This window comes from Crotalus tigris, unplaced genomic scaffold (assembly GCF_016545835.1).
Source record: "Crotalus tigris isolate CLP2741 ecotype Arizona unplaced genomic scaffold, ASM1654583v1 scf7180000017623.1712378, whole genome shotgun sequence".
Taxonomy (NCBI): domain Eukaryota; kingdom Metazoa; phylum Chordata; class Lepidosauria; order Squamata; family Viperidae; genus Crotalus; species Crotalus tigris.
Window position 1 is genome coordinate 1,672,467 of NW_024096518.1, and position 25,232 is coordinate 1,697,698.

General features: G+C 42.0%; 1 protein-coding gene across 3 annotated transcripts in view; it reads left to right on the plus strand.

Moving 5' to 3' along the window:
• GALNT1 (polypeptide N-acetylgalactosaminyltransferase 1) overlaps positions 1-24,795 on the plus strand; it is a 96,601-nt gene extending 71,806 nt beyond the window's left edge. For all 3 annotated transcript variants that reach the window (XM_039332220.1, XM_039332226.1, XM_039332233.1), the window contains 3 exons: positions 19,838-19,936; positions 20,841-20,975; positions 23,612-24,795. In XM_039332220.1, coding sequence (XP_039188154.1) covers positions 19,838-19,936; positions 20,841-20,975; positions 23,612-23,758 — 381 coding nt within the window. In that variant the 3' untranslated portion in view covers positions 23,759-24,795. The remainder of the gene's footprint in view (positions 1-19,837; positions 19,937-20,840; positions 20,976-23,611) is intronic.
• Positions 24,796-25,232: the final 437 nt, after the last annotated feature.

Genomic DNA, 25,232 nt, shown 5'->3' on the forward strand with positions numbered 1-25,232 from the left:
GCAAGAAAATTGTAAGTGAGCACCTGTCCAGCCTAGATGAGTTCAAATCACCAGGACCAGATGGATTACACCCCAGGGTTCTCAAGGAACTGGCAGATGTGATCTCAGAACCACTGAACTATATTTTTCAAAGATCCTGGAGCACTGGGGAACTACCAGAGGACTGGAAAAGAGCTGATGTAGTTCCCATCTTCAAAAAAGGGGGGGAAATGGATCCAGGAAATTACAGACCTATCAGCCTGACCTCAATACTTGAGAAGATTCTGGAAAAGATAAACAATGAATCAGTGAACACCTAGGGGCAAACAAAGTCATTATTAAAAGCCAACATGGGTTTGTCAAAAACAGATCATGCCAGACAAATCTTATTGCATTCCTTGACCAAGTGACAAAATTAGTGGATCAGAGGAATGCTACGGATATAATTTACTTGGACTTCAGTAAGACATTTGATAAAGTAGATCACAACCTATTACTTGATAAGATAGAAAAATGTGGGTTAGACAACATTACCACCAGATGGATTTGTAGCTGACTGACTGGCCATACTCAGCATGTGGTCCTCAATGGAACTGCATCCACATGGAGGGAAATGTTTAGTGGGGTGCCCCAGGGCTCTGTTCTGGGCCCAGTGCTCTTCAACATCTTCATCAACAATTTGGACGAGGGGATAGATGGGAAACTCATCAAATTTGCAGATGACACCAAGCTGGAAGGAATAGCCAACACTCCAGAAGACAGGCTTAAGATACAATTAAATAGACAGACTTGAACACTGGGCGCTATGTAACAAAATGAAATTCAGTGGTGAAAAAAGTAAGGTTCTACATTTAGGCAAGAAAAACCAAATGTACAGGTATAGTATATGGTAGGGGTTGGCAACCTTAAATACTCAAAGAGCCACTTGGACCTGTTTCCCAGAGAAAAGAAAACATTGGGAGCTATAAAACTTGTGCGCGTGTGTGCGTGAGGGGGGATTGATTGAAGAGTTTAATTAAAAAGAAATAGAGGATGCTATGCATGAGTTCTCTCTCTCTGTAAGGACCCACCCCACTTTGCATCTTAAGAAGACAGAACTCTTGGAATAATTCTTCCAACAGGAATCCTTTATTAAGAGAAAATGGTTGCAGGCATGCTAGACAGGACTTGGGGTTCAAGCTCTTCCATTCAAGGTTTTAAGGGGTTCCCCAGTAGTCCCACCCAATCAACCCCCCTTCCAGTGATAGTTTCAAGTATCACAATTCCACCCCCTTTCTTCTTTCTTCCGTCTGGATGGAGACTTCAGGTAACTACATGAAAGGCAAGTATCCTGCTTTGTTATGATAAGGTTCTCTAGTGTTAACGCTTTGATGTTACAATAAACACACATTCAGCATTCAGCTCTTTGAAGTGTACTGAAGGAAGTGAGGGCCATAAAGCCCCTTTGTTCTCCCCCTTCTCTCCCTCTGATGGCAGAATCCAGAGAAGGCAGAATTGGGAGTTTCTAGATTTGATAATTAAAGATGAAATATAATTGGATTCTGACATCCGGCCCCTCTTAACAATAAGAGAGATCCACCTGCAAGAAAACAAAACAGGTATAAAAGTTAGTCAGGCTTGTTGGGATACTCTGTGTGAAACTTCTTCAATAGTTTCGGGGCTCTGACATGACGTTTATAGACCCACTCGTTTTGTGAGGTAGGGAGGTGTTTGCAGGCAACTAGGTACTGAGTTGCTCCATGATATCTCCTAGAGTCAAGGACTTCCTTTATTTCGAAGTGTTGTTCACCCTCCACTATGATTGGAGGTGGTGGGGGGGGATTTTTGGCCGTAGAGGTGACTGATGCTCTCTTTTCAGCAAGCTGCAATGAAAAATTGGGTGTATTTGCCTGAGATTTTTGGGTAATTCTAATTATACTGTTACTGGATTTATGATTCTTTTAATTGGAAAAGGTCCTATATATTTTGGTCCAAGTTTTTTACAGGGCGGTAGGGACTTTAGGTATTTTGTAGATAAGTACACCATTTCTCCTATAATGAATGGTGTAGGCTCAACCCTTTTTTTATCGGCTTGTGCTTTGTATGCCCGCCTAGCTTCATCTAGTGATTTTCTGACTATTGGCCAGGTGTTTTGTAGGTTTTCCATCCATTCTTTCAGTGAAGGGATCGTTGGTTCTTTTGGGGTTAACTCTGGCATAGGGTTGAAACTTTGGCCGTTGGCTATTTGAAAAGGAGTGTAGCCTGTGCTGGAGTGGACTGCATTATTGTAGGCAACTTCTGCAAAAGGAAGTAAGTCCGTCCAATCACTCTGTTGGAAATTTAAAAAACATCTCAAATATTGCTCAAGTACCGACTGGCACCGTTCCGCTTGTCCATCCCCTTGAGGGTGGTGGCTAGATGTCAATCCCTGAGTGGTCCCTAAGAGGGATAAAAATTCCTTCCAAAATGCAGACGTAAATTGCACTCCCCTATCAGAGATGATGCGTTGGGGTGCCCCGTGCAATCTGTAAATGTGCTGGATGAAAAGTTTTGCTAAGGCCTTTGCAGTGGGAATTTTTTGGCAAGGGATAAAGTGCACCTGTTTGGAAAATAGGTCCGTGACTGTCCAGATAACATTATTTCCATTGCTTTCTGGCAATTCCACTATAAAATCCATGGCTATTTCCCTCCAGGGGGCTGAGGGACTTGCCACTGGTTGTAATAGTCCTGGCGATTTCCCTTGCAACCTCTTTGCTGATGCACAGGTTGGGCAGCTGGCAACATAACTTTCTATGTCCTTTTTTATTGATGGCCACCAAAATTGCCGTTTAATTAAGTGTAAAGTTTTTACAAATCCAAAATGCCCTGCTGATTTTGTGTCATGGCAAAGCTGCATGAAAGTTACTCTTTGAGTTGTTGGTATATATAACTTTTCCCCTACCCAAGGCAATCCGTCTCTCATTGTGCACACATGTTTTGTTTTTCTGGAACCATTCATCTGTTTCCAAACTTTTTCTGAATTCAATCCCAGTTTGGCTGTCCAGTTGTGGTTTTATTTTGGCTTGGGTTCTTGTGGTTACTGGTGCTGCCAGTTGTGACTCTGCCATTATTGGTCTAGAGTCTGTGGTTCGTGCGCTGTTATATTGGGGCATGCGAGATAGTGCATCTGCCAGGAAGTTCTTTCTTCCTGGTAAATGTTTGAGCTTAAATTGGAATTGGTGAAAATGCTGGGACCAGCGGGCTTGTTTGGGATTGAGTTTCCTGGAAGTTTTCAGGGCTTCTAAATTTTTGTGATCAGTCCACACCTGGAAGGGGATTTTGTTGCCTTCCAGGAACTGTCGCCACGTGAGTAATGCCCAACGTATCCCATAAGCCTCCTTCTCCCATACGGGCCAGCGCTGTTCTGTTTCCGTGAGTTTCTTGGATGTATATGCACAGGGTTGCAATACTGCATCATCATTTTCTTGTAATAGCACAGCCCCCACTGCCACATCACTTGCATCTGCCTGTATTATGAAGGGCTTGTCCATGTCTGGGTGCCTTAGTACTGGTTCGGCAGAAAAAAGTCTCTTTAGTCTCTCAAACGCTGCTTGGCACTCCATTGTCCATGTTAGTGGCTGGCTAGGTTTTACTGAGGATGTTCCCTTCGTTTTTAGTAAGTTAGTGAGGGGCAAGGCTATCTGTGCAAATGAGGGGATGAATTGGCGGTAAAAATTTGCAAAGCCCAGGAAACTTTGTAGTTGCTTTCTTGTGCGGGGTGGTGCCCAATTTAGTACTGCTTTGACCTTCTCCGGGTCCATTTCAATGCCCTGTGGGGATATGCGATAGCCTAGGTAGTCTATCCTTTCCTGGTGGAATTCGCATTTTGAGAGTTTGGCATATAGGTGAGCGGCTCGCAGCTTCTTTAAAACCGCTCTGACAAGTTTGACGTGTTCTTCTTTTGTTTCAGTAAAGATAAGAATGTCGTCCAAGTAAACAAGGACCCCCTTAAACAGGTGCTCCCTTAGAACGTCATTGATTAATTGCATAAAGACTGCAGGGCCCCCTTGTAATCCAAATGGCAAGACTTTGAATTGATAGCACCCCATGGGCAGTTAAATGCAGTCTTCCATTCGTCCCCTTCCTTGATTCTCACGCGATAGTAAGCTTCCCTTAGGTCTAGTTTAGAAAAAATTTTCCCTTTCGATAGGTGTGACAGCATGTCTTTCATGAGGGGCAGCGGGTATAGGTTGCTTTCACTGATTGTATTCAGGGCCCTATAATCCACGCATAAACGTAAAGAGCCATCCTTCTTCTCTCTAAAAAGGACCGGGGCAGCCACTTTAGGCTTGGCTGGCTCAATGAAACCTCTCTCCAGGTTTTTTTTTATAAATCTTTCCATTTCCTCCTTCTCCTTTGGGCTCATGGAGTATAATCTGGGCTTCGGGAGTTTTGCCCCAGGCTTGAATTCAATGGTACAGTCTGTGGGTCGGTGGGGGGGAAGCTCATTCGCCCTCTCCTCACTGAAGACTTCAGCAAGGTCCCTATATTCCTCTGGTATTTCTGTTAATCTTTTTTCCTCTCCTATGGATGCTTTTTCTATTCTTGATTCTGGTAGCCTCCCTTGGGGTTTTAAGTCCATAGGGTCCCCCTTCGGGAATTTGATTTCTGTCGTCCTCCAATTTACCCAGGGGTTCCATTTTTTCAACCATTCCATCCCTAGAATCATTGGGCATTCCATACCTGGGGTCACCACAAACGTTAAGTCCTCTTCATGGTTGCCCAGGGAGAGGTGTATTGGCAGAGTGGCTAGGGTAGCTGGCACCCCCCCTGCTATGGATCCATCTAGCTGGCCAAATGAGATTGGTTGTTCCAGTCTCCTGGATGGGATGCCCAGATTCCCCACTAGTGTTGGGCTAATGAGGCAGCGGGTGCAGCCAGAGTCTATTAAGGCTTTCACCTTCACAGCTTCGGGCATGGGGGGGATTAATATAGTCACTGTTTTGAAGATGGGTGTGATGCATCCACTTACCAGGGGTTCGCCCTCCGAGCTGTCATCTGAGGCATCCACCGTCCCTGTGGTGTAGGCTGGAGTTCTTTCCCCTTGGTGAGCAGAGGTGGGGGTTTCTGCAATTTCCATCATTCTCATGGCTGTTTCTTTTGGCTTAGCTGAATACTCTCTGGGTTTGTTGATTGGGGATCTGTCTGGGTTGTGCTGGGGGGCCTTTGAGCGGCATTCTACAGCTCGATGCCCTTCTCTTCCGCACTTGAAACACCCCATTTGCTTCTTGGCTGTATCCGATGATTTCACCGGTTGGTGTGTCAGCTCAGGCGGGGGGCGGCTCCATTGTTTTCTTCGGCGGTGCCTCTTCAATATGTCGATCTCTGCTTCCTCTGCCAAGACGTACCATTCCTCAAGTCGATGTGGGTCCCCTCGGGGCAGGCAAGCATCATATAGATCATAGTTTAGTCCGTCTTTGAAATGGCCAAGGAGGATGTCTTCTGGCCAATTCAGTTTGCTGGCAATGGCCCGGAATTCTTGTGTATACTCAGCCACTGGGCGTTTGCCCTGCCTCATCGTTGTTATTCTTTCACGGGCTTTGCGATCAGCCAGGGGGTCTTCAAATCGTCTTCTCAAAGAGGACATGAAACGGTTGAAGTTACTGAGTTCTGGGGCATTGGAGTCATGCAAGTTCACTACCCAATCTGCAGCTGGTCCATCCAGGGCAGATTGCACGATCCGGATGCGGGCTTTGTCGCTGGGAATGTCCTGCCCATATTCCTCCATGTAGCTGAGTACTTGGGTTAGGAAAAACCCCAAGCGTGTTGGCTCCCCTTTGAATTTCACCTCCAACGGTGGACGTCTTGGAATGGATCGGTGCCTCCGTTGTGGGTGGTAGTGTCTTCCATCCAGATTGCCATCTGTGGTCCGGTAGGGGGTGGGGGCTCCTGGATCAGTAGATGTCCCTGGGGTTGCAGGTTCCACGTCCCCCTCGGTGTCTCTCCCTTTGTGGCTCCAGGAACTGGGGCGGCCGTAGGGCTCAGTATTCTCCTCTCCTAGGGAGCTGAGAGTTCTCTTCATCAGGTCAATAGCTTTCTCTAGGATCCAGTCTGAGTACGGTACCCAGCTTCCTCCCTCTTCACTTGCGTGCAGGGATTTCTCCATCTCCTGCTTCCATTCTGGTTGTTTGGTCCCCCGTCTCAGGGTCACCTTTCTTGATTCCTTTCTCCACTCACTTTTATTTCCAACGTTCATCGACCAGCGAGTCTTGTGGTCCTGTATCTCCACCACTTCTTCTCCCGAGGAATCTGACCTCTCAGATCCCAACATCTGGCAAGGTTCCAACTGGGTCAGCGGCTCTCTTTCCAGGGAGTTTTCCCCCTCTCTTTCTCCATTGTCTGACATGGTAAATTTTTTGCAAAATCCCCCGGCAAGGGTCTCCCTTCCAGGTGGATTAATTTTGCAAGTCCTGTCTAATGTAAGGACCCACCCCACTTTGCATCTTAAGAAGACAGAACTCTTGGAATAATTCTTCCAACAGGAATCCTTTATTAAGAGAAAATGGTTGCAGGCATGCTAGACAGGACTTGGGGTTCAAGCTCTCCCATTCAAGGTTTTAAGGGGTTCCCCAGTAGTCCCACCCAATCAACCCCCCTTCCAGTGATAGTTTCAAGTATCACAATTCCACCCCCTTTCTTCTTTCTTCCGTCTGGATGGAGACTTCAGGTAACTACATGAAAGGCAAATACCCTGCTTTGTTATGATAAGGTCCTCTAGTGCTAACGCTTTGATGTTACAATAAACACACATTCAGCATTCAGCTCTTTGAAGTGTACTGAAGGAAGTGAGGGCCATAAAGCCCCTTTGTTCTCCCCCTTCTCTCCCTCTGATGGCAGAATCCAGAGAAGGCAGAATTGGGAGTTTCTATATTTGATAATTAAAGATGAAATATAATTGGATTCTGACACTCTCCCTCTCTCCCTCTCTCCCCCTCTCTCTCCCTCCGATCTTCTGCTCACCTGGCAAGCTGGCTTCACGCTGTTCTCTAACAAGATGACACACATTCTTATTGGGCTGGCTCTCTCCTGCCCTTAGTCTGCCAGTCCTTTTCCTTCACTCAGTGAGAGAGAGAGGGGGGGGGCACTTGTGCTTCCCTTCTCTCTCTCTGTCTCTTTGTGTGTGTGTGTGTATGTATGTAAAAGAGTGGCCTCACACTGTTCTTGGACAAGCTGACAAGCTTATTGGGTGGGGCTCCTCCCTTTCCTGCTGCTTCCTGCTGACACTAGGAAAGGCAGGAGCCCTGCCCAATAAGTTTGTCAGCTTGTCCAAGAATAGCATGAGGCTACTCTCTTTTTTACAGACACACACACAAACACACGGAGAGAGAAGGGAAGCGCAAGTGCCTCTCTGTCTCTCTCTCTCTCTGCAAATGGCGGAGGAGGCTGGGAGCTGCAGGAGAAGGTTCAAAGAGCCACATACGGCTCCAGAGCCGCAGGTTGCCCGTGGTATAGGGGGTGCTTTGCTCAATAGTAGTAACTGTGAGAGGGATCTCAGAATCATAGTGGACAATCACTTAAATATGAGCCAGCAGTGTGCTGCAGCTGCCAAAAAAGCCAACACAGTGCTAGGCTGCATTAACAGAGGGATAGAATCAAGATCACGTGGAGTATTAATACTACTTTACAATGCCTTGGTAAGGCCATTCTTGGAATACTGCATCCAGTTTTGGTCACCTCAATGTAAAAAAGTTGTTGAGACCCTAGAAAGAGTGCAGAGAAGAGCAACAAAGATGATTAGGGGACTGGAGGCTAAAATATATAAGGAACGGTTCCTGGAATTGGGTATGTCTAGTTTAATGAAGAGAAGGAAGAAGGGGGACATGATAGCAGTGTTCCAATATCTCAGGGACTGCCACAAAGAAGAGAGAGTCAAGCTATTCTCCAAAGCGTCTGAAGGCAGGACAAGAAGCAACGGATGGAAACTAATCAAGGAGAGAAGCAACCTAGAACTAAGAAGAAACTTCCTGACAGAACAATTAACTAGTGGAACAACCTGCCTCCAGAAGCAGTGAATGCTTCAACACTGGAAGTTTTTAAGAAGAGACGGGACAGCCATTTGTCTGAAATGGTATAGGGTTTCCTGCCTGAGCAGGGGATTGGACTCAATGACCTCCAAGGTCCCTTCCAACTTTATTATTATTATTATTATTATTATTATTATTATTATTATTATTATTATTATTGATCATCGCACAGTCAGCCAGATGTTCAGACTGGATTTGTCATTTTGTCTACCTATCGAGTCCATACCCAGGATCTGGGATAGGCAGATGTGGATGTTTGATGGTATTACAGATATCGTCGCAGGATGGAAGCAGTTCCTAGTAAGGCCGCCTTTTGCAATTGACTAATAGCGAATTTGTCAATGCCAATGGTGTTCAAGTGGTGCTCCAGTTGTTTTGGGATTGCACCCAAGGAGCCTATTACTATTGTTACTACCCTTGCTTGCTTTTGCCACAGTTTTTCTATTTCTATTTGTAGGTCTTTGTATTTTTTTATCTTGTCCAGTTCTTTCTCATCTATTCTGCTGTCTCCAGGCACTGCCACGTCCACTATCCAGACTTTTTTGTCTTTCTTATCGACAATTGTTAAGTCTGGGGTGTTATGTTGCAGGTGCTTGTCTGTTTGAATTCTGAAGTCCCAGAGCAGTTTAATTTTATCATTTTCTATGACTTTCTCTATTTTATGATCCCACCAGTTTTTGCTTACAGGCAAATGATATTTTTTGCAGATCTTCCAATGCACCATTGTTGCTACTTTGTCATGCCGCTGCTTGTAATCAGTCTGTGCAATCTTCTTGCAACAGCTTACCAAGTGGTCCACTGTTTCTTCAGCTTCTTTGCATAGGCGGCACTTACTGTCTGTTGCTGTCTTCTCAATTTTGACTTTGTATGCATTTGTCCTTAAGGCTTGGTCTTGTGCAGCCAGAATTAGTCCCTCGGTCTCTTTCTTCAATTTTCCTGCTCTTAGCCATTGCCAGGTCTTGTTATTATCTGCTTTCCCAGCTATTTTTTTAACGTATTGGCCATGTAGTGCTTTGTCTTCCCATGCCTCTATTCTGTTCTTCATTTGGTCTTTCTTGTAGGCCAGTTTGGTCTCTCCAGTAGTCAGTAAGCCTTCCTGATATACTAATTTCAGTGCATCTTCATCATTGTTCTTAAGATATTCTTCCAAAGCCATTTTTTCTTCTTCAACCATCTGATGTACTTGTAGCATTCCACGCCCACCTATTTGCCTTGGTAGATAAAGTCTGTCAATGTCATTACGTGGATGAAGGGCATGATTCATTGTCATTATTTTTCTGGTCTTCCTATCCATTGCTTTTAGTTCTTCTTGAGTCCAGTTCACTATTCCAGCTGTGTACCTAATGACTGGAATTGCCCAGGTGTTGATTGCCTTTATGGTATTTCCTCCATTGAGTTTGGACTTTAAGATCTTCTTCACTCTCTTGATGTATTCATCTCTAATCTTTTTCTTGACTTCAGTGTGCTTGATGTTGTCAGCTTGAAGAATACCCAAGTATTTGTAGTAATCTTCCTCATCCAGACTCTTAATGCTATTTTCGTAGGGCATCTTGATTCCTTCAGTTTTCACTACTTTTTCTTGTTTGATAGTAAGTGTGGCACATTTGTCCAAGCCAAACTCCATAACAATATCTTGGCTATATATACGGACACTTGATTATCCAGTCATGTGGCAGAGAGTCAAATGCCTTTTTGTAGTCAATCCATGCCACATTCAGGTTGGTCTTCCTTTTCTTGCAGTTTTCCAAGATCATGTTGTTGTTGTAGTTATTATTATTATTATTTTATTCTCCTAAGCTTTTTTATGTGGAAAATTATAACATTTGGAACAGTGGGATTAAGACAGAGTTTTTCCTTAATGCGAAAGTCTATCTATAATAGGAGAATATAGGATTATATTACCCTTTTTATATTAGCTTTGAAGTAAGCTTTCAAAATTTACTTTCTTTATGTTTAATTTTATTGTAAGATAAAAATATAAAAGAACAGAGAAAAAGAACAAAGCATTTATTTCCAAGCATTAAAGATGTCCAAGTTTACATCATGCCATTGATAGATATTTTCCCATAGCAAACTATTTTTAAATACAAATAATTACAAATTATAAACAAAAATAGAAAATGTTTGTATTCTTAAAGTTAGTTTCATTTAATGCGGTTTGAAAAATTAATATATAAAATATAAATTAACGTACAATTAAAACATATATAACGTTAATTAAAAAAACAGGTACAAAGCATTACAAAGGCTAACTAAATACAAATAGTAAACCAAAACAATATTTTTATTTTAAAAAAGGCTGAGCAATAATGAGTAAAATTATGTTTTTCCTGGCTTCCATATATCTTGTAGAATCAAAAGAGTTTGCTAATTTATCAGAAAGCTAGCCTGTGAGGAAACTATGTTGCCCTATATCAAGGAAAAAGCAAAAGGCGCAATCAAAACCAACATCACTTATGACCATGTCATCAAGTAGTTAAAGAAAAGATGGGTAAATTGGTGTCAGAACCCATCTCTATCATATTGCATACTTCCCTGCATTTCTTTCTTTCGTCTCCCGATTTCATTCTCTTCTCTCCCTGGGTTCTACCATACTCTAGAGGGGAGTGGGAACAGAGCGGGGGTTTATTACCTTAGCTTCCTCTATTGATACAATGTAGTGTTTTGCTTTCCTGCTTCCTTTCCCTATTTGTACAGTGTAACATTTCACCTTACTTTCCTTTATTGCTGCAATGTAATACTTTGCGCTCCTGCACTGTATCTCTCTCTGAACTTTCTTCCCCCTAACCTGTCAGCTAGGAAAAGCGGGGGAGAAAGAAATACAACCTCTGGAGCCTGGCTTATTTCTCCACTCTCAAGAGAAGGTACAAAGAGTTGCTTGAACATTGTGCTATGACCAGAGCCAGACCGATGTTATCTCCCCTTTCCCATGATGGACAACACCTGGGGATTGGCTGGTTTGAACCATCCGAATGAACTATGGGGTGCGGTTTGCTTGGGGATACTTTAACCCATTGATCTGTACAGGAGTCCCTCAGATCCTGTCTAATATGCCTGCCATCAGCTTCTCCTAATAAAAGTTCCTTTTGAAGGACTTGCTTCCATGAGTTCTGCTTTCTTGGAATGAGGTGTTGAGGTGGGTCCTGACATTAGACAGTATCTGCAATAGTAATCAACCCTGAAGGACGGACCTTGTTGGGGGACTCTGCAACATCTATCATGTCGAAGAAAGGTGCAGAGAAGGAGGAAGCCACCACGAAAGGGGAGCTCTCCCTTCAATCAGAACCCTGCCAGCTGTCCGACTCCTGAGATGTCCTATACCTTGGAGGAAGAAGTGGTGGAGATGCCCAGCCCTAAACCTCGCTGGGCTTAGGCAAGAAGGTCAAGTGGGAGAAAAATTCGAGAAAGGTGATGCTGAGGTGGGGCAGCCACCAACCAGGATGGAAACAAGAGATGGAGAGATCACCTCAGTGAAGGTGAGGATGATTGCAGGGAGCAGTCGAACTGGATCCTAGAGAAGGCGATTGACCTAATGAAGTCAACCTTCATCTCAAGGATGAAAAGCTCGAGCCCCGCGGCCACACCATTACCGTGAACTGCAACACAAGAGACACCAATGGGGTGTCCAAAGCCTAAGCCCCAGGAACGTCAGGTTGGCAGTTGAGACTGCAGCTGTTGCGGGGCCAGCCCCCACTCCCCATCACACAGCAGCTGCTGATCAAGATGAATAACACCACAGATGACGTGGGCAACGATCCATCCATTCCATTCCAGCCACTGGACGTCAAGTTTTGGGGAAAGCCGCAGTGCCTAGGGTTCTTCTTAACCCAAGTCCTCAACTACATGGAAGAATATGGCCAAGACATCCCGACCGACAAGGCTTGGATCTGCATCATACTGGCAGCCTTGGATTGCATGGCAGCTGACTGGGTGGTGGATCTACACAACTTTGACATCTCCAAGCTCCAGAACTTCAACCAATTTATGTTCTCCCTTAGATTATGATTCGAGGATATGTTGGCAGACCGGAAGGCCCATGAGAAGATTAAGACGGTGAAGCAAGACAGGCGCCCAGTGGCCGAGTACATCCACGAGTTCCAAGCCATTGCTAGTAAGTTGAATTGGCCGGAAGACATCCTGCTTAGCCACTTCAAGGATGGACTGAATTATGATCTCTACAATGCCTGCCTTCCCCAGGAAGACCCACGCCGATTGCACAATTGGTACATCCTGGCAGAGGAAGCTGAAATTGACCTACTCAAGAGACATCGTCGGGGAAAGCCCCTGAACCATCATGCGAGCCCACAAAGTCTCAACCCACAGCTAAAAAAACTGCCAGCTGTTTCAAGTGTGGGAATAAGGCTCATTGCGCTGCAAAATGCTGCTCGAAGAACCCCTAGCAGAAGGCTAAACGGACACCAGCTGGGAGATTGGGAAGGTCACCCGCCAAGCCGTGAGAGCCAGTCATGAGGAGTACCGAGGCTGTCAAGTCCCCCCCTCCTCGGCCCAACGGGGAAAAGGGACCATGGCCTACACTGCGGGAGCGTCCAACTCGCCAGATGACCACTCCGAAGACAAACCCCTGGTAAGTGGACCCATCGTGCCCCTCATACAGACAGTGACTATCCTAGCCCTCTCCATGCCTGAAGCTGTGAAGATTAAAGCCCTACTAGACTCTGGCTGCACACGTTGCCTTATTAGCCCAACGCTGGTGGGAACCCTGGGCATTTCATTGAGGAGGCTGAAGAAACCTGTTAGAGAATTTTAATTTCTCTATTGGTGAAAAAATAAATCAGAAGCTCTCACAGTTGACTGCATTTAGCTGATTCAAAATAACTTCTTTATATTTATATCAAAATATTTACAATACCATACATTCTTCTTTACAGCAATATAGCTCAATTGAAGACTTACAGAGTGATATAGAGACAAACCTGAGACTGGAAATCCAGCTCCTAACTCAATACCCTTTTTGCACAGACTCAGTAGCACTTTCTTCACATTGGCTGACTGAGTTATCACATGACTATTCCTGCTCATGAATATTCCAACACTCCTCCCTTCATGACAGGAAAAGACATCAGACCTATTGACTTAATACATTCTGCATAGTGAACACCACCCAATGGTTTAGTCATCATGTCTGCCAAATTATCCTCAGAAGAACAATGATGTAAACTAATCAATTTTCCTTTTACAGCTTCCCTGACATTACAATACTTAATGTCTACATGTTTACTTCTGTTCTTCACCCTGTCACCAGTTGCCATTTTTATACAGGCAGCATTATCTTCAAATACCTTTACAGATTCTTTTACATTAATATTTAAATCTTGCAACAACTGTACATACCATGTTACTTCAGAATACAATTCAGATAAAGCAATAAATTCTGCTTCTAATTTTGTTCTGCAAAATTAGCAGACCTTGAAATTACAATTCTTTTACTTCCATCCTTTTGACCCTGGCTCATAGCCCACAAACCTGAGCTTTCTTGCCTTTTGCTGTCCCTTTCTTCTAATTGCTTTCGGAATATGTACCCATGCAGTACTTCCAAAAATTCTCAAATTTGCCAGTGATGGCTTTCTCTCATATAGAATGGCATATGGAGTATTATTAATGGAGGAACTCCACAGCCTGTTAACTATATAATTGGCAGTCAATATGGCTTCTCCCCAATATGACCTGCTCATACCAGAATCCTCTAATAATGAATCTTTCATTGTTTGCAAAACACCATTCCTTCTTTCAGCTATACCGTTCTCTGCTGCTGTGTAAGGATTTGTACGTCTGTCTTATCCCCAACTGCCCCAACCATTGTTGGAATTTAGTTGACATAAATTCAATACCTCTGTCAGTTTGCAACTGACACACTTGTTGTCTGTACCTTCTCTCTACAAAACTTACCCACTGTTTGAATTGTTGTAGCACCTCTGACTTTGCTCTAAGCAAGTAGCAAAAACTATACCTGCTATAATCATCAACAATTACCAGTGCATATTTTGCTCCTCCCAAACTGGTCTGCATAGGTCCCACCAGATCTGCATGGACCAGCTCTAGAGCTCTTTTTGTTTGTCTTGTGCTATATCTATTAACTGGGAATGCCTTTGACTTCGATGCTTTGCATACTGCACAGTCCAAATATGTTTTGCATCCCTTCAAATTTAGCCCGTCTGCAAACTCTTGCATTTGCTGCAAAACCTTAAAGTTTGCATGGCCAAGTCTTCTATGTAGAAGATGAACACACGAATCATGCTCTGCAACATTCTTAAATATATGGGAACATTGAACCTTTTGTCCCTGCAATACATATAGATTATCTTCCTTTATGCCTTCTGCACAAATATTCCCATTCCTTTTGATGAGACACTTCCCATTTACAAAAATGATCTCAAAATCTTGTTTGTCTAAATTAGACACATTTAACAAATTAAGTTCCATCTCAGTTACACAAAGCACATTGGTAAATTTTGATTCCAAATATGGAATTTTTACATCTCCTTTTCTGATGACTTTTGCTTTCTGGCCATTTGCTAAAGCCACAGCTTCTTGTGCTACTGGAATAAACCTCCAAAATAATTCAGAGTCATTAACAATTGTTTGACTTGCTCCACTATCTATTAGCCACTTGTCTCTGTTGTTGCTACAGCAAACTTTTGCAACACCAAAATGTTCCTTTTGCAAATCAGTCCTTTTTGCTTGCTCAAATGTCCTTCGCTGCAAATTGTTCCTCTGCAAACAGTTCCTTTTCAGATGTGTCTTTGCTCCACAAATGTAGCAATTCTTTTCTTGTTGAGCCTTCTGCTTGCAAAATGTTTCTTCTCTGGAGACTTGCAGTCTGGACCCCTTCCTCAGGAATTTCACCTCCTCATGGCTGCTTCTAAAATGTTGCTTTTCTTCTTCATTAAGCAAACATGCCTTTAAAGCCTCAAAATTTAAGTCTTGCTCTTCTTTACACTCAAATATCACAGAAACTGTCTCCCAGGTTTTATCTAAACTGTTCAACACCAATAAAACCTTCTGGGACTCAGGGAATTTAATCCCACGTTGTTCTAAGTCCAAAAATAAACTTTGCATTTTATTTAAATGTTGTTCCACAGATTCACCTGGTTGCAAATAGGCCCTGTAAAGTTTTTTTGACAATTGCACTATATTGCATGCAGAAACATTCACATGCACAGCTCTCAATTTCAACCAAATCTCCTTTGCAGTCTTTAAATTTGCAACATTTAGAAATTGTTCATCATCTAAATTCAAGATGAGATAAGGCATTGCTCGATCATGACTTTTCTGATCAGCAGCTGCAAACACTTGTGGTGGATTTTCTATGATATACCACAGCTCTTTTGCTTTGAGCAAACATTCCATTTTAGCAGCCCACACAATGTAGTTCTTCTGGCCCAAACGAGGCACAGAGGTTTCCTTAAAATCCATTGCAGCCATTCTGCTAATTCTGCCTTGTTCTTATACTTTCTAAACACAGGCAATTTCTTCCAGCTTTAAATTACAATGCAGTCCTTAGTAAGCTCTGGGCCCATAACCTGTTAGAAAATTTTAATTTCTCTATTGGTGAAAAAATAAATGAGAAGCTCTCACAGTTGACTGCATTTAGCTGATTCAAAATAACTTCTTTATATTTATATCAAAATATTTACAATACCATACATTCTTCTTTACAGCAACATAGCTCAATTGAAGACTTCTTACAGAGAGATACAGAGACAAACCTGAGACTGGAAATCCAGCTCCCAACTCAATACCCTTTTTGCACAGACACAGTAGCACTTTCCTCACATTGGCTGACTGAGTTACCACATGACTCTTCCTGCTCATGAATATTCCAACAAAACCGCTATCTTTCAGTCAATTAGATAGGTCTATAGCAGGGGGAATGCCAGCTACCCTAGCCATGCTACCGATCCACCTTACTCTGGGGTACAACAAGGAGACTATAACGTTCGTGGTAACCCCAGGCATGGAGTGCCCAATAGTACGGGGGTTGGTGTGGCTAAAGAAATGGAACCCCAGGGTGGACTAGAGGACAGTGGAACTCAGGTTCTCAAAAGGGGACCGAATGGGATCGCCACCCCAGGAAGCCCCCTAGAGCTGCCCTCCAGAAAGAGCAGCAGCAGAAATACCCAAGGAGTGCAGGTGGATGAGCTACCCCATCATCGACCCACAGACTGCGCGATAGAAATCAAGCCTGGAGCAAAGCTCCCGAAGCCTAGATTGTACTCCTTGAGCCCTGAGGAGCTACAAGAAATGAAAAAAATTGTAGATAAAAATTTAGAGAGGAGCTTCTTGGGCCAGCTTTCCCAAAGAAGGTAGCAGCCCCCATCCTTTTCAGGAAAAAGAAGGATGGCACATTGTGTATGGATTACCACACCTTGAACGCCATAAGCGAAAACAACCTGTACCCTCTCCTCCTCATGAAAGACATGCTGTCCCACCTATTGAAGGGAAAAATCTTCACAAAGCTAGATCTAAGGGAAGCCTATTATCACATAAGAATTAAGGAGGGGGACAAATGGAAAACTGCGTTCAACTGCCCTATGGGATGCTACCAATTTAAGGTCTTGCCATTTGGGCTGCAGGGAGTCCCCACGGTTTTCATGCAGTGGAAAAATGAGGTAGTGAGGGAGCACCTATACAAAGGGGTCCTCGTCTACCTGGATGACATCCTTATATTTGCAGAGACTAAAGAGGAGCACATAAAATTATTCAGAGCAGTCTTGAAAAAAATTGAGAGCAGCCAACCTCTATGCAAAATTGTCCAAATGTGAGTTTCACAAATGGAGTATTGACTATTAGGGCTACCACATATCAACTGAAGGCATAGAGATGGACCCGGAGAAGGTCCGGGTGGTGTTAGAGTGGGCACCATCCTGCACGAGAAAGCAACTACAAAGCTTCCTGGGGTTCGCTAACTTCTATTGACAATTCATCCCTTCTTTCACCCAGATAGCCCTGCCTATAACGAACTTATTAAAAATGAAAGGGGGCAGCTCAGTAAAACCTAGTCAGCCATTAACCTGGACGATGGAATGTCAAGCCACATTCGAAAGACTAAAAAGGCTTTTTTCAGCTGAGCTGGTCCTAAAGCACCCCGACCCAGATAGACCATAATCCAAGCCGATGCAAGTGATGTAGCAGTAGGGGCAGTATTGCTGCAGGAAAACAACAAGGGGCAGCTGCAACCCTGTGCCTACACATCCAGAAAACTCTCTGACACAGAGCAACATTGGACGGTGTGGGAAAAAGAGGCGTATGCTATGAGGTGGAAGGGAACAAAATCCCTTCCAGGTCTGGACAGACCATAAGAACTTGGAAGCACTAAAAACATCTAGGAAACTTAGCCCTAAACAAGTCCAATAGTCACAACACTTCCACCAGTTTACATTCAAAATTAAACACTTGGTGGGAGGAGGAATTTCCTGGCAGATGCCCTATCCTGCATGCCCCAGTACAATAGTTCCCAGCCAACCATCACCAAGCTGCTCATGCTGGACATGCAGCTGGCAGCACAAGTAACCACAAGAGCTCAGGCAAAACTAAAGCAACTGATAGCCAGCCAAGCAGGGATAGAATTCAGGAAGGCTCTAGAAACCGATGAATGGTTCCAGAGCCACAAAAACATATGCACTATCATTAACAGCTTGCCATGGGTGGGAGAGAAGTTGTACATCCCAAAAGCCCAGAGGATCACGTTTATGCAACTCTGCCATGATACGAAACCGGCAGGTCACTTTGGTTTCGTGAAAACGCTGCATCTAGTGAAGAGACAGTTCTGGTGGCCGTCTATGAAAAAGGACATTGAGAGCTATGTGGCCAGCTATCCAACCTGTGCAGCTGCTAAAAGACTGCAAGGGAAAGCCCCCGGACTGCTACAGCCAGTGGCAAACCCCACAGCCCCCTGGAGGGAAATTTCCATGGATTTCATAGTAGAACTACCAGAAAGTAGTGGAAATATGGCGATCTGGGTTGCCATGGACCTATTCTCAAAACAAATACACTTCATTCCCTGCCTAAAGATCCCCACCTCTAAAGTCTTAGCAAAATTGTTCGTCCAGCAAATATATAGATTGCATGGAGTACCCCAGCGTATAATATTAGACAGGGGTGCAGTTCACATTGGACTTTTGGAAAGAGTTCTTATCCCTTCTGGGGACCACCCAGGGGTTGTCATCTAGTCATGATCCTCAGACAAATGGCGGGACGGAACATTCAAATTCAGTACTTGAATAATATTTAAGATGCTTTATTAATTTCCAACAGACGAACTGGACCAACCTGCTCCCTTTCGCAGAAGTGGCATACAAAATGCAGTCCATTCCAGCACAGGTTACATCCCATTCTAAGTAGTTATGGGCCAAAGCTTCAACCCCATGCCAGAACTGAGCACTACCGAGCCGGCCATTCCCTCTTTGAAGGAGTGGATTGCACAATTAAAAACCACCTGGCCAGTAGTTAGAAAAGCACTAGATGAAGCTAGACAGGCCTATAAAGCACAAGCAGATAAGAAAAGAGTCGAACCAAAACCATTAATCATAGAGGAAATGATGTACTTATCCACAAAATACCTAAAATCCTTGCAACCATCCAAGAAACTAGGGCCGAAATACATGGGACCATTCCACATCAAAAGAATCATAAACCCAGTAACAGTAGAGTTAGAATTACCAAAAACCCTCAGGCAGGTTTACCCTATCTTCCACTGCAGCTTACTAAAACGAGAGCAGCAATCACCATTATGACTGGCCACCGTCCCGCTGCCTCCTCCCATTATGGTTGAGGGGAAGCAGCATTTTGAAATAAAAGAAATCCTTGACTCCCGAAAATGCCATGGAGCAACTCAATACTTAGTAGCGTGGAAGTACCTCCCCTCTTCCCAAAACGAATGGGTGTACAAAGACCATGTTAGAGCCCCCAAACTATTACAAAAATTTCACACGGACTACCCGAACAATCCGGACTAACCTCTCACCATTTTTGTTTTGTCTTTCAACAGATTGATCTCTCATATTTTTAAGGGGGGCAGGATGTCAGAACCCATATCTATCATATTGCATACCTTCCTGCCTCTCTTTCTCTCATCTCCTGATTCCATTCTCTTCTCTCCCTGGGTTCTGCCATACTCCTAGAAGGGAGGGGAAACGGAGTGGGTGTTTATTGCCTTAGCTTCCTCTATTGATACAATGTAGCGTTTTGCTTCCCTGCCTCCTTTCCCTATTTGTACAGTGTGACATTTCACCTTAGTTTCGTTTATTGCTGCAATGTAACACTTTGCGCTCCTGCACTGTATTTCTCTCTGAACTTTCTTCTCCCTAACCTGTGAGCTAGGAAAAGTGGTGGGAGAAATAAATATAATCTCTGGAGCCTAGCTTATTTCTCTGCTCTCAAGAGAAAGTGTGAAGAGCTGCTTGAACATTCCGCTACGACCAGAGCTGGACCGATGTTATCTCCTCTTTCCCACGATGGACATAACACCTGGGGATTGGCTAGTTTGAACCATCTGGATGAACTATGGGGTGGGATTTGCTTAGGGATACTTTAACCCATCGATCTGTACAAGAGTCCCTCAGATCCTGTCTAGTATGCCTGCCATCAGCTCCTTATAAAAGTTCCTTTTGGAAGGATTTGTTTCCATGAGTTCTGCTTTCTTGGGATGAGATGTTGAGGTGGGTCCTGACAATTGGCCTTCTTCACAATTTCTAAGGCTGATGTGCAAGTTAGTTAATATGTAACTGGTGTGTGAGGATGTGTGTGTGTTGGTGTATATCTTACCTATTTGTCTGAGTTTTTTTACTTTTCTTTAGATACGAAATGTGGAAACAAATCAATGTCTAGATAATATGGCACGAAAAGAAAATGAAAAAGTTGGAATTTTTAATTGCCATGGAATGGGTGGTAATCAGGTAATGATGTAAAAGTTTGTTTTCATTATATTTTGAACAGTAAATAATTTAACAAATATATTTAAAATGTTTATCTTATTGGCCTTTTTCATTATAATCAGTAATGGAGCTTATGTTAAAATATCATGAATCCGTTTTCATGGACAATCATCATCTTATCAGCTTTAAACAAATCACTGATATAAATTTCCACAGGGGTAGTGGATAGATTAAAGAGTCCATCCCAGATTAATTCAAATTGTTTCCAGAGTTAATTTGGCAGTATTGTTGTGCTCTCTTGAAGCCCTGTCTGATTTATGGAATATGGAACCACTGGGCATTTAGCCAATATTTTTGTGGCATTTCCAGCAAGATAATCCATATAAACCTCCATCTCGTGTGAAGCAACTTTTAATATTTTAAATACACCCATGCAACCACATACTATTGCATCATTAATATTTAAATCAGTTTACCATATCAAATAAGTAAATGCAGTTCAGATTTCAGCTATATGAATCCCAATTAATAGGCATCATTTTCTAGTATTTCTAGTAGCAATTGTCATCTCTGATGTCTACAGACACTGGTAAAAAAATTTTCCACTCTACACAATTTGTAACGTGTACTATTTTTGTTCAGAGTAAACATAATACAATACTTTACAACAGCACAATTGTGCTAATAGAATTATAGTTTTTAATATAATAGAAGAAAAAGGAAATCTAAACAAACTTGGGAAATTTGAAAATACATTATTGCCACTGGAAATTTCATGAATGCCATTGTTTACAAAACTTTTTAAGTGACAAAAAAAGAGATTCATTTGGCTGGTGTTTTCCAAATATTTGAATAGGAGGAGGTTTTATACTTAGATTTTATAATGAAGTATCATTGCTATAATCAAATGTGGTTTTCTCTCAAGGTTTTCTCATACACAGCTAACAAGGAGATCCAAACAGATGATCTGTGCTTAGATGTCTCCAAACTTAATGGTCCAGTCACAATGCTCAAATGTCATCACTTGAAAGGCAATCAACTTTGGGAATATGATCCAGTGGTACGTTTCTTTATGGCCTCAAACTCAACTCTTGAGAAAATATCTGGTTATAAATAGAAAATAGAAGGAAAACTAATGTAAGACATTCTGTCAATTTATTTCATAATTTCATATGATTGCCTTTTACAGAATTCCTTGCTGGCTTCCCACAGTCAGTGAGGAAGCAGATCACAAATCATTCTTGTAAGATGCTCTCCCTCCTGTCACTTTTTCTCCTGAGGAGCCCCCAGATGGTAGGGCGAGTATAAGATCCAGGCAGCTGGCTGCCTGTCCACCCACATTTGTAGGAACCCATTAGCATCCATTACCCACCTGCCCTCTGGGCTATAGCATCTATCCACTCGTACACATTTCAGACTATAGGACCTGCATTCCTGCCTCTCCACTGGACTCAACCAATCATGCTCATCCAAACTCTCTTGCCAGCCTGTTGCAAGAGATCTAAAGAGGGGCTTGTCATGACTGGGATTTGCAACTTCCAGCCAGGTTTCCCATTGACTTTGCTTGTTGGAAGCCAGCGGGAAGACATAAATGGTGATCATATAAGGTCCCTGCTTGATAGTCCACAATCTTTGCTTAACAATGGCAATAGAGTCTATAGAAATTACGTAACAAATTCTGATCTCATTTATAGAATATAGAACATAGAATCATAGGACTAGAAGGGATCTCAGGAATCTATATGCTCAAAGCAAGAGACCTCATATTATCGCAGTCAAATGGTCCTCCAATCTTTTCTTGAAAACCTTCAGTGATACAGCATCCACAACAGCAAGCTGATCCATTTGTTAATTATTCTCACCTTCAGGAAATTTCTCCTTAATTCCAGGCATGATATCTCTGTAACAATCTTCCAACTTTGCTTCTTGTCCTGTCTCAGATGCTTTGCAGAACAACTCAGTCCCCTTGTCTCTGTGACTTCCCCTCATGTCACCTCTGATCCTTCTCTTCAATGGCCTAGACATACCTAGTTTCCTTAATTATTCATCATATGATTTAATCTCCAGATCTCTTATCATTCTGCAATTTTTATAAGGTCTCAGCATCTTTTTTGTATCATGGTGACCAAAACTGTACGCATGTATTCCAAGTGCAACCTCACAAGTGCAAGTATAGAACGTACTATTGCTTCTCATGATTTTGATGCTATCCCTCTGTTGATGCAGCCTAAAAATGCATTGGCATTTCTGGCAGCTACAGCACTTGCTGGCTCATACTTAAGTGGTAGTCCACTAGATCCCTCTCACAATTGGAACTATTGAGTGAGGTACTACATATTCTATATATGTGCATTTCTTTTTTCCTGCTTTACTTTTCACCATTGAACTGCATCTTGAATAGGGCCCAATGCTCAATTCTGTCAAGATCCTTCTGAATCTTGTATCTATCTTCCAAAATGATAGCAATTCCCCCCAGCTTGGAGTTGTCTGAAAATTTGATGAGCTCTCCTAATCCTTATCCAAATCATTTATGAAGATACTGAAGAGCACTGCACCCAAGACAGAACCTTGAAGTTCCCCATTACATGCTTTTCTCCATGTAGCTGTAGTTCTGCTGAGATCTACATGCTGAGTGCAGTTGTAGTCAATTGTCAAGCCATGTGGTGGTGGTACTGTCTATTTTACATTGTTTTATCTTATCAAAAAGTAGGCTGTGGTCTACTTTGCAAAATGCCTTACTGAAGTCCAAGTGTACTATATTCACAGCATTTTTTTTGTTCACTAATTTAGTCACTAATAAAGAAATGAACCCAAAGTCTTGCCATCTTCTTCCATTAGTGGAACTAATGAGTTAATGGGATCTAAGAGGCTTGTCCTATGATATAAAATTAGGCATCTTACATTCAGCAAACTCAGTGAACGCCAGCTGACAATTCCAGGAGACTACCAGCAAATTTTAAAAGTTTTGTTTCCACAACATTAGTATCTCTCATTCACTTACTCAGCCATTGAAGTGTTACATATGAAAGATCCTTCTTATTCTTTTTAAGATGAAGGTAAAATTTCAAACTTTTATTTCTTCTACCTCTCTTTTATAAACAATGCTGAATTATCTCAGCTTGATTGCTGACTTACCCAACAGCACACCTTGGTTATGTCTGTGAAGGTTCTCAGTCATCCATGTAATAGTTGTTTCAAAAGGCAAGTGGGCTGTTTTTTCCTTGAGGAAGAAGAACAAAATGTTTCCGTTGTCATCCAAGAAGCTTCATCAGTTTTGATGGTGGGGGAAGGATAGGCACTGACATTTGAGACTAAATGGTGGAGGGATGGAAGGATAGTTCTGGCCAGATTGGGGGGGGGGAGGAAGGATTGTATTTCTTTGCAGTCACCTGGTCGTTAATATTTTCCCTGAGAGCTCTTGAGGGGACTTGGGAGTTTATCATTTGTTATAATCTTCATCTATTTCTGGTAGTTGTCCATCTTGTCAATATGCCATGACTGTTCTATGACTATGTGAAAAACATACTTGATAGAAAAATGTTTTCAATAATTCTCCATTGCTTCATAATGTCTAACCATAAGAGACTGTTTTATGTTTAATAATATCTTAATTATTTGGTCTTATTTAGGAATTTTGGGTTAACACATTTTCTTTCTCTGTCTCCTCTTTTTTCATTCTCCACACATGCAATAAAGAAATTAATCCTGTTGCATGTGAACAGTAACCAGTGCCTGGATAAAGCCGCTGAAGAAGACAGCCAGGTACCCAGTATCAAGGATTGTAATGGTAGCCGTTCACAGCAATGGCTTCTTCGTAATGTCACCCTTCCAGAAATATTCTGAAAGGTTTCTAAGACAATGATTTACTGGACTACCTCAGCGAGTGCATTTGCTATATTATGTTCCAAGCAAAGGCTGCAATTGATCACTGGAGCAATCTGTTCTAAAGTTCTAAGAGCTGTGAACCAGCTATCCTGGTGTTTAAACATGGAGCTAACTAAAGGAGTTACTTGTGATGCTTTATGCACTAATGTTTACAAAAAATCATTTTGTAGAACACATGGACAGTGGAAATATAACTGAGGAAATATGCTCTATGGAGAACAGCACAGCTTAGACTGCTTGTGTATCAGCAACCTCCCAAAATGCTGTTAGAAATATTCTTAAGATGTCTGTGTGAAGTTCAATATTTACCCAAAGGTCATATAAAAATATAAATGGGATAGATTAAAAATAAAATAGAAAAGTCATTGATACAAAAAATGTATAAAACAGGGTTTAGAAAAGAAAATCAGAACTGTTAAAACTTATAATTCCAAACATCAAATGTATATAATTAATTTGATCTCAGTGGAAAAAAAGTGACCAAGTGAAATAGCAATTTTTTGTTCAATTGCATGCTGATCCATTAATTTTTTTTCTTACAGTAAAGGCCTTGAACTTTTTTTTAAGAAAAACCAAAATTTAATTAGCTCTCTAAATGTTGGATTAAATTTTAAAACTTTTGATTTTGTCTTGTAGTTTTTCAAAACTATTTTCCCCCCCAATTATTTGAAAAATGTTTTTTACTTGTTTGTGTTTTACTTGGTACTTAAGTTAAAAATATGTCAGCTATCTTTGATCTAACAGTTAAATTTCTTAACTGATTATGTTTATGACTAAATCTCCTAATACTGCATTACAGTTTCTTTACAGCAATAATTATTTCATTCCTCAATTCCACATACCAGTGCCTGCAGATAACTTATTCAAGTAATAAATAGCTGGTATCTGAATGTTCCCTTAAAGCATATTTCCAGTCAATATTACAATATCACTCATATTTTTGAAATGTAATGTCCTACTTTTTTCTAATAAAATCACGGGAAATTATTAAATAACTCTCTCTTTTAAAACTAATACTTTTCCAGCATATCTGGAATAGGCCTACCTGCACTGCCAACCTTGTAGTTGTAACACATAACATTCTAAGGGGTGTGGTTTTTTTTATTTTTGATGTTCCCAATTCTCTTACAAAGGCTCCTCCGGTTGGGCATGCATAATATTCTGGTTACCGCATCATAATACTCTGGTTATCCCATCATTTTCTTGGCACTATCAATCAATTGAATTCTTTTTTTTTTAATTCTGGAAATTGTGAATTTGTCAACTATTTAATGATCAGTAGATGGCAACAAAGAATTAATGATTTCATATTTCTGTGTTGCCATCTGGTGTTCATCTGAATATGCGCAGCCAATATGTTGCTGAGAACTAGAATTTGAGAAAGGGAGTTATCATTGGGATCAACATGGGAGTTGAAAATCACCTTAAAACA